The following is a 15,743-nucleotide window of genomic DNA, read 5'->3' on the forward strand; positions in this document are numbered from 1 at the left end:
CTCTTTCTCCCTGCACCCTTTTTTTTCTTTACTTTTTGCACAGCTGCAAACTAAGGTATTTTTCATTTCAGTCCTGTCAGCAAATCAATGCAAAAAAAAAAAAAAAAAGAGGGTGGGAGGGCAGCAGATGAGTAGAGGGAACCTTGGAGCATATGAGGACAGCTGGGCATTGTGCAACAAGACACCCATTTCTCATCACTGGCAATGCATGGATGGGGCGCTCTTCTGCTTTGTGCCACTATCTTTCTCTATGTCGGGTCAAAGTTAGGAATGGGTCATATAAGAATCAGAAAAACATGTAATCACACGTAATCACACGTAATCACACACACACACACACACACACACACACACACACACATATATATTTCAAATAAAACAAAACTCCCGCACCATCCAAATAAAAGCAGACAATTATGATAAAAGACAATATATCAAAGAATTGACTTGATCCTGTATTTGTGATAAATGAGCTAAACAGATCCTGCTGATCAGGTTTTATGTTCTGCTTGATATTCCGCGCTGAGCGCTAGTAAACAACCTATTAAACGGACGGCAACACAATTGTGTAGAAAAAGCATCTGAGGGGCTGGTGTGGTGCAGGGGGGGGGGTACGGGACAACTTCAAAAGGCGCAATGTTGGTGAGAAATGATCATTATGGATTAAACGGCTTGAGAGGAGGCAGTTTAAAATGTATCCTGTGACAAAACACTTACTGGATACTACCGTGAGTGAAAGTACTTGATATACAGTATATATGATGCAGCAGACTCGGGGCGCCGTTTTCTTTGCTCTGATGCAGACTAAACAGATCAAAGTTATGATTGATTGTCATTCATAGTCATTGATCATAGTCGTTGGCAACTCAACCGTTGAGGAAACGTGAGGAAAGCGGCACCAGCAAATAGAATCTTGTGTTTTCCTGGAGCCCGACATCCGCACAAATTTAAAAACGCTGGCAAAAAAATAACCGTAGATATTCTAGTATAGCGATTCACGTCGGCACTAACGACATCCGGCTACGGATGTCTAAAACAATGTCGGATAAAGTAACCTGCTCTGGCCAATTACCGCAGTTTGGGGCAGTTTGGGGCAGTGGTGGCCTAGCGGTTAAGGAAGCGGCCCCGTAATCAGAAGGTTGCCGGTTCGAATCCCGATCTGCCAAGGTGCCACTGAGGTGCCACTGAGCAAAGCACCGTCCCCACACACTGCTCCCCGGGCGCCTGTCATGGCTGCCCACTGCTCACTCAGGGTGATGGGTTAAATCACTTCACTTTATCACTTTAGTTTCTGCGTAGCGGCGAGACCTGTAGCAGGCTCCTCGACATAAATCGCTGGTTGTTGGAGTGGTGTCCAAAAAATAAAGTGGGTTTTATTTACATTTACAGCATTTACCAGATGCCCTTATCCAGAGCGACTTACAATCAGTAGTTACAGGGACAGTCCCCCTGGAACAACTTAGGGTTAAGTGTCTTGCTCAGGGACACAATGGTAGTTAGTGGGATTCGAACCCGGGTCTTCTGGTTCATAGGCGAGTGTGTTACCGACTACCGGCTACTACCACCCCATTTTACTATTTTATAAATAACTGGACAACATTTCGGGGGAAGCCTGGTCTTTTTGGGGCGAGATGGCATCGACCCCAACTGGGCGGGCCCCACTCAGTTATCTAAAAATTATGGTCATAGTCTTAGAACCAAAAAAACCAACCTGTCTCGCCAGAGCCGAGACCAGTTGGCAGACAGACTGGCTAAACCGAACGTCTGCCATTTGCGTAGAGCCGCCATCCAGCGTGTACAATATTGCCACTGTGTCTTTACCTCGCTCTATTAAAACAAGAGACCCTACAAGAAACATTAAGACTAACAATAAAACATACTGTATGCGATTTTGGACTACATAAGAAATAAATGTTGTTGATGTTGATTCTTTATGAAAGAATCCTTACCTTATATCTTAAATAAATGTCCAAAATTCATGAGAATTCGTGGCACACCGCCAGCTGATAAAGTGGTAAACTGACAAGAAGACCACCTTGCGCAACCCAGTGTAACGGTAAAATGTCTGTGTTATGTTCTACTCTGGTTTACTAGAAGTCTTGTGCAGCCAATCCAGCATTGCGTAAGGCAGTTCATTGCCAGTTCTGTGAATGCACGTGCATCAGCAGCAATTCTGCTGATACCAGAGAGGCTAATAATTGCAAAAGATTCTAAGTAGGTCAGCAAAGGAACCCAAAAACAAATCAGTCCCAAGGGTGATTTGTCATGATTACTGATTATGGGGGCCAAAAAAGAAAATCACTGACTCTGTAAAAGATGTACAGAAGGATGCTGGATGGACCCCAGGCCCAGTTCTTGCACAAGGATTTACATTTACAAAAATACGTCTAGATAGAACTGTGTGAGACAGGGCAGTGACACAATTATCATTGTTGCAGTCTGTAATGTTAAAATCTGAAGTTCATCCCAAGCCCCTTCAGGTACATGGCAAGAACAACCTTCAAATAGGACACTGTTCCTTTACATGGTGAACACACACAAACACAATCCAGGGACATTTTAGATTTGCCAAGTATCGTAATCTGATCTGTACAAACCCCACAACCCCAGGTCTCTTGTTGCAAGGCATCGCTAGCTACTGTGCCATGGTGCTTCATCGATATTGCTTTGATCGCAAAACATTTTTTTTTTGCACTTTAGAGTAAAATTAAGGGGGAAAAAAAGTGCCCCACTTGCAGACTGGGGACTGGTGATCGTGAGATCGCCCTTGTGCAGCAGATAGCAGGAACAGGTGCTGAGGAATTTAAATACATCAACTGACATGGGCCGCCCAAGCACAAGCTGCTGAGGGAACAGAACGGCCATTGATTTCACCTCATCCCACCTCCCCGCTACATTTCAGCCTTATCGATTTAGTCTCCTCTCCTCCACTCGCTCTGTCTCCACACTCATATTACCGCACTGTAGAAATCATATCAATTACAGAAATCAATGTTTTTTTTTGTTTTTCCCCCCATGGAAATAGTTTTATTTCTCTGCCATATATATGTAATGCATATATACATATTCAGCATCCCCATTATCTGATGGTCATTGTGCGTAAGGAGCAATGTCATGTCCACTCCAGCCAGATGACCAAGAAGTCTCGACCCTGGGGATCACCTGTGTTTACATTGATTTAAAGCCTGCCTTATGCATCTTTCCTCTTTATGGTCTCTACCTTTCTGTATTGGATGTTTTGTCTGGGCTCTTGTGCCAAAACGAGACTATTATAGTTACAGTTTCTGTGCTACCTATCATGTACAATAATGAGACTGACAAACCATCAAAATCCTGAGTATGAAATTGCAATATCAAATAAAGCACACTCCAGCCAATGCCTTGGGAGTTTAATGTTTACACCAAAACCCTTCAGCAGGTTCTAGATTAATTTAGACGTCAGTCACTCTAAGTAAATGTAAAAAAAAAAAAGAGGTTTCAGTATACATTTGCTTATAGTAATACCAACCATAATTGTAATCCATAATTTGTTGTCTGTGTATTTGGTAATAAATCTATGTGTGGCCCAAGACAAATTCCCTTATGCTGGGATTAGACTATGCAATATTTTTGTGGTTCACAATTTAGCAATTTGCCTGTGTCTTGGCTATAACACTGACAACACTATATGTTTGGTCCCACCCATGTTTCATGCTCATGTGTCATCATAGAGGAGCATACATGAGAAACTCTACTACTATAGATCTCTACTACTCTTATCTAGAGTGATTACTCAAGATTACATATTTTACATTTACAGCATTTATCGTAAGACCTTGTTCAGAGCAACTTACAATCAATAGTCAAAGGAACAGTCCCTCTGGAGCAATTTAGGGTTAAGTGTCTTGTTCAGGGACACAATGGTAGTAGGTTTGATTTGAACCCTAGGTGAGTGTCTGACCCACTAGGCTACTACTACCATGCAACTGTTCTGCAATTTCAATATTAATTTTTTTTTGGGTCGGATTATTTCACAACAAGGAGAGTTGTCTAGGATAGCATTTCTCAAATAGATATGAGGTCTGCAACAGTACAGTCAGACATCACCTACATCACCACAAGTTGTTTAGGAAGGTTATCAGAAAAAAAGCACCTACAATTTTTCAAATATCAGTGGGACTGATTTCTATTCTCAGATGAGGCCTAATACAGCAAATTGTGTGTTTGGTTTAGACAGAAACACAGAAGCTATACAGATGTCGTGCTGGATTAGTTGTGGGGGTGAAAGCTTTTGCCAGGAAGCTTAAAATGACCATGTTAGACCTTCTGGCAAACCTCAAGATCTACACAAAATTTTTGCCTGCCTCATCACACATTATAGGATAAGCTTGAAAGCTTATCTTTGAAAAACCGTGTTGCTGTGTTTTCTCAAAAACTTTGGCCACTGTAAATACAAAAAAGATTGTAATAATTTATCAATACAGAGCAGGCTTGAAGTAATTTATGGCTAATTAAAGTTATAGCTAATTACCTTTCTAATAGATAAATAATCACCAACACCCATAACAACCTACTATTAGAATGGCACTGATTAAACCATGTTACAGTCCAATGCTGTAGTTTGACCCTAAAAATATTTGAGCTGGACACAACACGTCTGTTTTGGTCTTTATAGGCTTGAAGGAGTTTCCTCATGTTTACACAGACAGGTGTCCAAAGTAAGTGCACACGCTTTTATGAAATAAATGCCCATTGAGGCAATCAGCACTATATCAGCCTAATGTTTATGACGGCTAAATTTATATCAAACTGTTCTATTAGTGCCTCTAATGGGGTCATTTCTGAAATGATGGTGATTACCGATGCCTTTTTAACTTTTACTACTTGGCCTCCTCTCCAGTGCGGTTCAAATGAGTTCAGAGATTACTGTAATCTTACCGTGTTTTTCCAACTCTGGATAATTGTGAGGGCCGATGCAAGCCTGGCCGTGCCTATAATGAATCATAATTAAATGTAGGCTGGGTAGCTGGGCATTACGCACACTATAACAACGTACGCTATCTACACAAGTGCACCCAGACATGCACCTTCAACAACAACGCGCTTGAGCAATTGTTTTCATTCCTTCCTGACGGCGTGTTTTTTTTTTTTTTGGAGATTTTTATTTTAACAGCTTTGGTTATAAATATTTATTATTATTTAAAAAAAATCTGGAGCCGGCCTTTACGCACTTTTTTTCAACAACAGCCTTAGATCTTATGAGATATATGCTTGTTATGTTTCAGAAGTGGAAAACAATATGTTTTGCATTGTGTACCAACTGCAAATCATAGAACACTGACTGCAGCAAGGAGGATGGCTGGAATGTCTGGTGCATCTAAACTTTAAAATTGCTAGTCTCAGGTTTTCTCAGTGCATCAGGGTGCTTCGGGACGATGCCTTCATCAAGACGTCCACACCGGGCTGGGACGTCAAGTGACCATGTGAGATTCCTAATGAGGTCGCTCACAGGAAACAGCTTTGTGTGAAGTGCGTCTGCTGTGCTGCTGGGGCGTGGGTTTCGAACGATACCTTGACTTTCGGAGGGTTCATCCAGTGGTGCTTGAGAACGCTGTCCGCAGTAATGTTGCTAGGCAATATCACAACATTGTTGTTGTTGTCCCTGCAGGTCAGCTCACATTCTTCCCCTTAAACGGAGGTAAAAAATGACACTTATGTCCATGTTCAGTATTCATTTCAACAAATAACAATACACATATGGGAGTGCTGAACCCTTTCTTGTAAACCTCATTTTAGTTAGTTTCAACCTGGGAGTGACAACGTCACACAATATCTTAAAATGGAACAAGATATGGTTGCCTGGTCACATGACAAGCTGCGTGAGAAGTGGACCGCTGGATCAGAGATAGAAATATTTCCTCATTGGAAGGTACATTTTCATTTTTTTTTTAAATTAAACCTGTGTGGTCGCAACAGCATTGATACATGGTAACAGGTAAATGATCGGTCCTGTCTTGTTGAATGTTTCATGGGGTTTCCTTAGTTCACATACCTATGCCGTATCCCTTCCTACAGTAGACTCGGATGTTGGGATGGAGGTTCTGAGGTAGAGAGCACTGGCCCTTTAGCTGAGGGCAGATATGGAAAGATCCAGTCCAGTTTCCGTCCTTCCTGCACCGGATCATGTTGGTAGTCAGTCCCTGAAACCGAGTATCAGGCAAAGATCATTGAACTGCGGAGAGTCGCCTACACACGGTTTACAGTTTACAGGGAGATTTCAAAAGGTGTGGGCTGGGCTCCCTGCAAAATTAAGTACAGAGTAATTATGCGCACTTCTAATTGAACACAGTCTGGGAGATTAGTTTAAGTCCCCAGCCACTCCTCTTTGTCTGGGACACACACTTCACTGCACTCAGACAAACAGCTTGTGAGGCAGCCATCACATGTACACAATGACACAGTCATCTGCAGCTGGTGACACACGAATTTCTCTTCGCACAAGGCGAAGTGGGTAATAGCCTTGTGTGTATGGGTGTGTGTATGAGCTTACAGAGCGTGTCTGGGTCTGCTTCACGTGTTGGCCAGCGCAATATTACATGAAGACACACCCATGTGAGGATCCTCAACCAGACAAATCAGAGAACACACACAAACACACACACACACATAGCCGACCTATCACATTCAGCTCTGCTGGAGAAAAACACAGAGACAGAAAAAAGGAGGGAATTGGGAGAAAAAAAGCGACAGACCTGTTTGCAGGGTGGGTGTGGCCTCACCGTGTGGTTGGCACCATTGCAGTTGATCCAGCATGTGCTGTCAAACCTGAAGCCGTCGGTGCACTGGTACATGCCATGGAAGACGGGCGGTGGCGACTCGCATGTCACCGGCTCACAGCCACCCTCCAGCCAGCTGCCGTCTTCCGTGCACTGCCGTTTAAACGCCCGTCTGCCAGTCGAAACACAGCGAGCAAAGTGACATCCATAAACGTCAATCGAATGAGCAAATTAATCTCACATTTTGCAAAAATTATTCACGATTCATTCTGAAGAGCCGTAATCGTCCATAAAAACTCATCGCTGTCCATTATGTACGGACGCTCTCTGGCTAGGATGAATTTTGCATCCATGTCATATGTCATTCACCAGACAGGAGGTAAGCAAAATGCGGCTGCTGTTCATTGCCACAGTTTATTTTACCATGTTAGATATTTAAAAATGTATCACAAAAATGAACCAGTTATTTCTGACTCATAATACATCACAGAATGTGGGTAGCAAAACAAAAACTAACAAAAAAAAAAACAATAAATAGTTTGCTAATACACTATAAAGGCTGTACTTGCAATATATTAAATTCTTCCCATAAACTGTAAGATTGGCAGATTAATAAAACAACATGCTTCATTTGAAGCAGAAACCAGCAAAGTGAAGCAATTATGGGTAGTGGTAAAGAGCGCTAATTTAACTGTACATTCCTCCAAATTTCTGCCATATGCCAGACTTTATGACTGCCACTACATGGGCTAAAGCTGCTGGAGGTTTTGAGCGGATGCCCCTACCACCAACCTCTTTGGCTTGTTGGTAACGTGGTACCCAGGTTTGCACTTGTATTTGCAGAGGGTCCCCACTTTGAGTCCTGTTTCGTTGCAGCGCTTGGTCTGCAAGACGGCATTGGACACAGGAGGCGGAGCTGGACAGCGGAGCTCGCAAAGGCCTTCTGGAAAGGACCAGAGTCCATCTTCCATACAAGTGAGACTGTTGTTGGTGCCTGGGAAATGAAGAGAGAGTTGGACACTCGAGCTTTGAAAAATGCAGAACAAATACTCTATACATGTCAGTGTTTGTTGTTATTTAATGATATTATATAGTATATGTGCAGAGAGTGTCAATGATGGACAATGTTTAGTTGTCTCCTTAGAGGAAAAAAAATGGATTGTGAATATGACTAATTAACCATCCCTATCCCAATGGAGTGGTGTCTACCACAATAAAAGATCCCCACCCAAAGACATAAGGGTCATTGAATGTTTGAGTTTAAATCTCAACCAGCCAACCTAACTGAACACCCATGGGAGATTTTGGAGCAGCAGCATCTCCAAAACATGAAACTAGGGAATATCTTCTTGTAAGGTGAAATATTGTCAAATTTGGACGTTATTTGAAATGGCGCTAAGCTTGTATTTGACAGTGTAAGGTCAAAGGCATCCATGGGATTAACATGAATAAATAGAAAAAACAATCATTGGGCTCCTTCCATTTTAAACACTGCTTTCAAAAAATAGAATTTAAGATCATGTTCTGGGTGACACACTGAACTTGTTCAAGTGTTTTTTCTTTCCTTTCTTTTCCTTTTCAGTCAGTTGTTTACACACAGCTACTCATTTATGAGTCTTGCATTTTTTACAAAAAATGTGACAATTATGCAATAGAAAAAAAACAAAGGCAAAAGGTAGAACAAGTCTACAAAGCAGGGAGCTTTGATGGCAGCATTTCATTCTTGGCTTCTCTCAATCACCTTAAGGATCGAGGATCGAGGAAGGGTTTTGAAAATGTCCTGAAGGTTTATGCTGTTATGCTGTTTTTTTTACATTGGATTCTTCAAAATAGCTTCTCTTAGCCTTCATAACCACAACAGAGAAGGTGTGGCTACACTGTTGACAGTGTAGTGTATTTATTTGGGGCAGTGGTGGCCTAGTGGTTAAGGAAGTACTCAGAAGGTTGGAGATTCAAATCCCAAGCCACCAAGGTGCCACTGAGGTACCACTGAGCAAAGTACCGTCCACACACTGCTCCCTGGGTGCCTGTCATGGCTGCCCACTGCTCACCAAGGGTGATGGGTTAAAAGCAAAGGACACAGTTTGTTGTGTGCACCGTGTGCTGTGCTGTGTATCACAATGACAATCACTTCACTTTTACTTTCACTTTATTTAAATCCTGAGGATGTTTGACCTTACACTTCCCCCTGCCCATTGAAAATAGTGCGAATATTTCTAATTCTACTAGTGTTCAAGTCAGATCACGTCAGATGTTATATATTTACAGGCCCTCACCAACAAGTTGTGCTGGCTCCTTGCACTGAAAGAAGCTCTTCTTGCCGTAGGTGGTGCCCTCGGGAAAGTGGAAGATGGCCGGATGGACGTGGTATTTGTCGGGCCGGCCGCAGTCCACCGGCTCACAGGATACCTGCTTGTTCCACTTGCCATCAGCACAAGTGATGGTGACTGTCGGGCCAGTCTACAAAATGAGAAATAAATTAGATGATTACTTTTACATGTGCAGATGCTAGTCTAATTCCCTTTAGAGTCAGAATTTTGGAAGCAAATTCTGGAATGGCACACAACTATTAATAAAGAGGAGCTATTAATAAGCCACCATAATTTCTGCTTGTCAAATGCCATCGTTATGTAATCGAGTGTCAAACGGTCACTAGACAGAATAATAAAAACCCTGTAGAGCATCTGCAGAGAGTTTAATTTGTCTTTGTGGCACGCTGCTTAGGGGAAGAGCGATAACCCCGACCAACATGCCAAGGTAAATTCCTTGCCTCCAACGCCATGACACCATGGCTTGTTTTTAACTAAACACTACAGTGTGTGGTTAGCATACCATCCCGAAAAAATGTTGGCAACAATACACGCAAAACAAAAATTCTACTACATTTGGATCATACACTTAATAAGAATGCCATTCCTCCCCATCAATATCAGCGGGGTGAGCCCAGGCCAGGCTGGGTGTGTATGTGAGTATGTGGAGCAGCTGGGAGAGATGGCCGCCACCTGGAGCGACCCCAGCGGATGACGTGTAAAGCAGTCAGAGAGCCAACTACCATCAGGCATGGAAGAAAGAGAAGCAGCCGGGCATGCGGAGGGCACCTTGACCCCGGCCTGCTCCCATACCCTGACCACTAGACCACTAAGTGGGCATAAAAGAGTCATTAGAACAAAAAGATCCAATAAAGACTGAGAGGCTATCAGTTACATAGCCACTGCTTGGTGGCAACTGGAGAGACTAGCAATTTAGAAATTAAAATTTAAGAAGACTGAATCAAATCATAAATTACAGACTAAATTATGAATTGTATAAACTCATCATGTGATTAATCATATTATTATGTTGTGTTGTATTAAATGTTTCATAATTTTCTTTTGAGGCTCACGAAAAGGTCCATATAATGAATTTATGATGATTCTTATTAGTGGTAGTAGCAGTAATATTAATAGCAGTAGTTGTAAGTGGTTCAATGAAGACCTTATGTTCAAAAACATTAGGTCATCATTGGTTTTAAATTAATGTAATTTCAATGTAATTTCTAACCATAATTATAAGCTGTGAAAATTTGCAGAAATGTGATTTGTGGCACAGTAATGACAAAACCTTTTTTTCCCATTCTTCTTCTTCATAATAATAATATCAACAGTATAACTGTTAATCTATTATTATAATGCTCTGTATTTGATTTGTACTTGGTTCCATCTATCCTGTCACATGTGCCTTTACGGCCACATGTTCACTCTTACAAGCCTTGAGGTCAGGACGCTAAATTAAGGTATTTTTTTTGTTTTTCAGTGCAAAGCATTATTTACAAAGTTTTTGCATATTTAGCTTTTTACTGTATCGCAGATACCAGACCAGACATTGTGACTGCCTGAGAGGACTCCTGGGAGAAACAATATCTTGCAATATTCGAACGCATCTCATCTTTAAAATCGTTATGTCCTACTGCATTGTTTACGGCTGCAAAGCCATCATTGATTCCTAAAGGATAATCAAAGCTATAACTGGAATAATATGAGGTAAATCATTAAATATGTACACCTTAAATCCAAAATGGTGCAGTCGCAGCACCTGTAATTTTTGAACACGTGTTGATTAAAATTTCTGACACCTAAACCAGCTCATCCATCTTCTTCGTGTTTCAAACGTCAAAATAATGAAGACCTGCCACTGTTGGAGTGTCTATGTCAGATGACATGATTGGCATCACATATACGCCCTGCTGCGCAATATCCATTTAAACTTCCTTTTGGTTTATGTTACATAACTTTCTACTGTCCTGCCGCGAGGGCGCCGGGCCTTATTGTTTGTGTTTGTTTGTAAGGTGTGTTTTTCCCAAGAGTCTGTGCACTCTCAGGTTGATTCATGGGAAATGGCAGAGGAGAATGCACAGTTCCCATGTCCAGATTCTGCTGCCAATGCAATTTGCTAAAAAAAAAAAAAAAAAAAAAAAAAACTTGGCCGCGGCATCATTGTTTATTTGAGTGAAAAGCAGTGATCCTGACCACGGCACACAACCCCGTCGAATGCTCGACCACGAACAAACACGTATAAAGCCGCTGGGGCGCTGCTTGTAAAAGGCCTGTAGGAGATGAAATGCCCTCCTATCAGCGCCGTGAAGGTGGGGAGCCGTTAGTGCGTAAGGAGTTTCCTTCTTTTAAAAACTTTACAACGGGCCGTTCCTCCTCCACGCGGCGTTTAACAGCCACCGGCTACTGGTCCTAATTCAAGCCAGACGCCAGCGTCACGCTTTCGTCTGACTCGCCACCTCCTGCTGGAGCAAAGGCCCTCAGTGTCGGCCCAACCGTTGACTTTGCAGCATGAAAATCCGTACGTTGCAGGACGCCATCTAAAGATATTACAGCCTGCCATCACACTTCGCCGTAAAGGGTGCGCGCAGGCTGTAAAGCTTGTGACCACCAACATAAAAGGTTATGACGCATGTTAATTACCGAGGTTATGGCTAATGACAAGCCGGGATGAAGCGGCCCATACACCCGTTGCCTTGTAAGACTCACCTCAACAGCAGATGCCGCGAGCATCTTCATGATAACAGGGTCGTTAATAAGAATAAAATTGTGATAATGTGCACTCAGAGCACAACGTGGCCAAAAATGGGCATTAATAGGTTTCATATGTTCATAATTCTGCATATTAAAGGTGCTCTTTTCCTCGTCATTATTTAAGGAAATCTTATTCATAATGCGCTTCATAAAGATTTACTGAGCGCGTCCAACCCTATCGGTATTCCTGCACGGTTAATCTTATTAACCGCGCTGGCCAGACGCTCAAATACAGTTCACACACGCACACACACACCGGTTATCCACACAACATCTCAACAATTGGTTTGCATTCAAACAACAAATGCACAGTCAAGCACTAAGAACAGATCGTGCCGGTGATACGCTCATGTGAGCCGCTGTTCCAGGAACCGCTGTGTCACTAGTGGAGCGAACGAGTGAACTAATGAAAGCAGATAGGATCGTGCTGGACGCTGCACTTTCCCATACGGAAGACGTACAGCAAGCGGTCGGCGGACAGGGCATGCAGATCGGAGATAGGAAGCCCTCTGTGTCCTCCACAAACACAGTTCCATTTTTCATAAACTTGACATCCCGTAATCCGATTTCTTTTTACATTTCCATATCTTCATTGCTTGATATCTACATGCTTCACCAACGTCCCTTCACAACAAGCTTGTTTTCTCCATCATGGGTTCCTCTTTTTCTTCTAAAATGGTTTTATTTACGATTTTCTATTTGCGTCCATAGTTTTAACTGCTAAATAAAAGTTTATATATATTTTTTAGATTAAGACGTATACATAACATTATATGTATTAAACCAGATATGTCAATAAAGCGTTTTGATGCTTTTATTCACCAAACATTTTGTTCTAGATTATTTGTTCGCTCTCTAGTTTATGCCATGATCAGTGCTCTTCCTGTTTCATGTATGTTCTTTTTATTTTGGCCAATATCAACTGCCAAATGGATGAATGTGAACATAAAGTTAATTGCAGCTGCTGTGTAGATTGGAAATTACTTCAAAATCTGTGAATAATTGATTTTTTTTTTTTTTTTAATTTCAGAATGATGACAAGAAGCCCCAAACCGGGAACACAGTAAGAGAGAAAGAAAACACACATATATAAGAGAGAGAACAGGCCCTCTGTGTGATGCCCCCAGCCTTTCTAGCCCTGACCCTTAGCAAAAAAAAAAAAAAAAAAAAAAAGCTGAATGGAGAGGGGGTGGGGCTGGAGGTGCCCTGCCAACCATCGTTAGAGATGCGCTGCGGGGCACAGAGAGGCTGAGCCGTACAGTCAGCAGAAAAGCCGCCCGCCTCCGAGTCGGCACAAGACCACCAGTAACCACTTCCATATGTTCATCCGCTGTCACATAAAATAATTTTAGATGGTGCTACATTATGTTAATGACCGCTGCGAACGTGAGGGGCCGGGAGAGAGGCGTGCGGAATGCGAGCCTGAAAACAAAACATCATTCATCCTCCCTCCTCGCCCCAAACGCCCGTTTCCAACTTGACTCTCTCTCTCTCTCTCTCTCTCTCTCTCTCCCCCCCCCCCCTTCTGTTTTCAAAGTGAGCACGGCCCACCCAGGCCCTACGTCAATCCTATAGGCCCTGCCATGTTAAAGAATGCGGGTAAGAAAGGAGCAATGTTACTGCCACACGGCAAACAGAAGGAGACAGGGGGCATGAAAGAGTTTGGGGGGTTTTTTTTGCATTACATGGGATGTTTACACGCTGCAGCGCTAATGAACGTTGGCACAGCAAAGGTTTTAGCAGCACTTCATTGCAGTTTTCATTAGAGCGCTGGAGAGCATCCCTGTTCATACACCAACTGGACACTTCCTCTGAACTCCACAAGGGCTCTGAAACAGCTGGGATCCTCCTTAGGCTTTTTGGGTATATAAGTATATATATTACGACATATAAAAACATTTAATGCCATTGTTTTTGTCACTGATTCAAAGATGTAACATACAACCCTTCCATCCCAAGCAAGTGAGTCTTTTACAGGTTTCTGTATCTCTTTAATTAATTATATATAGGTAGTATTGTGATAATTTGATATAGTGGATTTCATTCCTTAAGTATTGAGTGAGTCATAATTTTAAATTGTACATTTATTTTTATATTTATATCTCTGGCTTAATTTGTGTCGCCCAAAATAAGCTTTGAAAATTTCAACATCTACAAGGTTTCATGCCACTATCTTCTTCAGCAGGATTGGCATATCATGCTTCTGGGCTAATATATAAGGGACAGAATATGTGCTAATGATTGCCATTTTTGGCTATTTCTATCAGAGGGACAGACAGACAGACAGACAGACAGATTGATTGACTGATTGTACTGGTGGTACCTGGCTCTTGATAATGTCATCGTCCCTGTGGATCTGCAGCACATAGCCGCTCCGGCATGTGACAGTACAGCGGGCACCGTTGAAGTAGTCGTTGCTGCTGCACCTCACATCTGCATTGCGGATCAGTGGCTTCTGGCAGTTGATGGCCTCGCACGAGTAATGAACACAACTGAAGAGAGAGAGAAAGAGAGATTAAAAATTAAACGAATGAAATGAGTAGGAGAAAGAGACTGGGACTGAGAGACATGGACTGATCAGTTCTGTCACTCTGCTCGGGCTCAACATCACCTCCCTGAGATAGCCCCGAGGGCCAGCCAGGGAGCAATAGGTGCACTACAGCCAGCTCTATCCAATGAGTTTAGACATACAGTACAGAGCCAGGCTTGGGAAAGCATTTGTCTTCATTATGCCTGCAGCAACAGCCCTCGGGGCAGCGGTGGATCGGTGGGGGGGGGTATAAATAGAATGTGCTACGCCCTCTGTTTCCATTATACGCTGCGTTTAAAGGAAAAATGTTGGAGTACCAGCACAACAGAAAGGCCGGAGTCAGCACTGCGTGCTGTAGTAGTAGAGGTGCCAGCTTCTACACAGCACTCCATGACGTGGGCATTTAGATCTGGCGCCCGATCTAGATCTAGAACCAAGATGCACTTGACCTCCCTGTGCCCTTTTTCCACCTACGCCAGAGTCCAGTTGATGACAAAAACACCAACCTCCCTTAGAAGTTCATACTTCTTCAACTGTGAAATTAAGCATGTCCGAATCCATCAATATTTTCCAGATATAAAATGCTGGTTTGTGCGTACGGGAACAAAAGCTGCTTTGAACCAAAGGCAAGGGGGGGAATTGTATCAGCCAAGCCCCCGACAGAAACAAGGTACCAAAGTAGATGTATCCCCAATCATCTTCAGTCCTGACCTATGGAGCACAAACTGTTCCATTGGTTAACAGAGTGGTGGTTGCCTGGCAGATACAAGCTGCTGGCACCAACATCAGAGTGGAAAATTAAGGACAGGCCGTCCTTTGGTTACACTGGGTTCTGGTCCCGGAGCCAAGCTATGGGAGCAACAGGTTGAGGAGGAGGAGATGCTTAAAGCTTGAGACAATTCCGCTCATTTGGAAGAAACAAACCCAACAGTCCTCTTTGTGCGTCTGGAAAGGCTCTCTAGCTGGGATTTGCAAACAAAAGCATGGCAATGGTCAAAACTTCCACTTACTTCATGTGTATGCATTTGGTTAAAGCATTGCAAAGTCGCTGCTTATATAGGAGAGCAACACCATCACAAGTCTGCAATGAAATCAGCAAAAATTGTGAACTCTTTAGCATTTCCTTGCTATTGCTAGTTAAGTTCACTTTGTAGAGAACTGCAGCCCCTTAAACTTAACTACTGTAATGCAAACTACAAATTATATTGAAATGTCTTTATCTGTTTCATGCTGAGCCATTGTTTCTGCCATGAAGAACATAATAATAGATTCTTGATTGATGTTTTCAAAAACCTCAAAGTTTAATAAAGATGGTGTCCTGGGTGACAAACAATTATGCCCTATTTATTTCTATAAATCCTGAGAACGCCTTTTGACCTTACACTAGCAAACAAG

The 15,743-nt window shown here is 42.5% G+C and overlaps 1 protein-coding gene across 2 annotated transcripts in view; it reads right to left on the bottom strand.

The window, feature by feature from the left end:
* Positions 1–15,743, bottom strand: part of pappaa (pregnancy-associated plasma protein A, pappalysin 1a) — a 75,420-nt gene that overhangs the window by 17,909 nt on the left and 41,768 nt on the right. The window contains exons 14-19 of one of the 2 annotated variants that reach the window (XM_028973383.1): positions 14,142–14,310; positions 9,032–9,215; positions 7,548–7,749; positions 6,759–6,927; positions 6,032–6,179; positions 5,551–5,666 (exon numbers count right to left, since the gene is read on the bottom strand). In XM_028973383.1, the coding sequence (XP_028829216.1) occupies positions 5,551–5,666; positions 6,032–6,179; positions 6,759–6,927; positions 7,548–7,749; positions 9,032–9,215; positions 14,142–14,310 (988 nt within the window). Of the gene's footprint in view, positions 1–5,550; positions 5,667–6,031; positions 6,180–6,731; positions 6,928–7,547; positions 7,750–9,031; positions 9,216–14,141; positions 14,311–15,743 lie in introns of both variants that reach the window. The other variant, XM_028973382.1, reaches the window with a different exon arrangement.

The sequence above is a fragment of the Denticeps clupeoides genome, chromosome 3 (genome assembly GCF_900700375.1).
Source record: "Denticeps clupeoides chromosome 3, fDenClu1.1, whole genome shotgun sequence".
Lineage (NCBI taxonomy): Eukaryota > Metazoa > Chordata > Actinopteri > Clupeiformes > Denticipitidae > Denticeps > Denticeps clupeoides.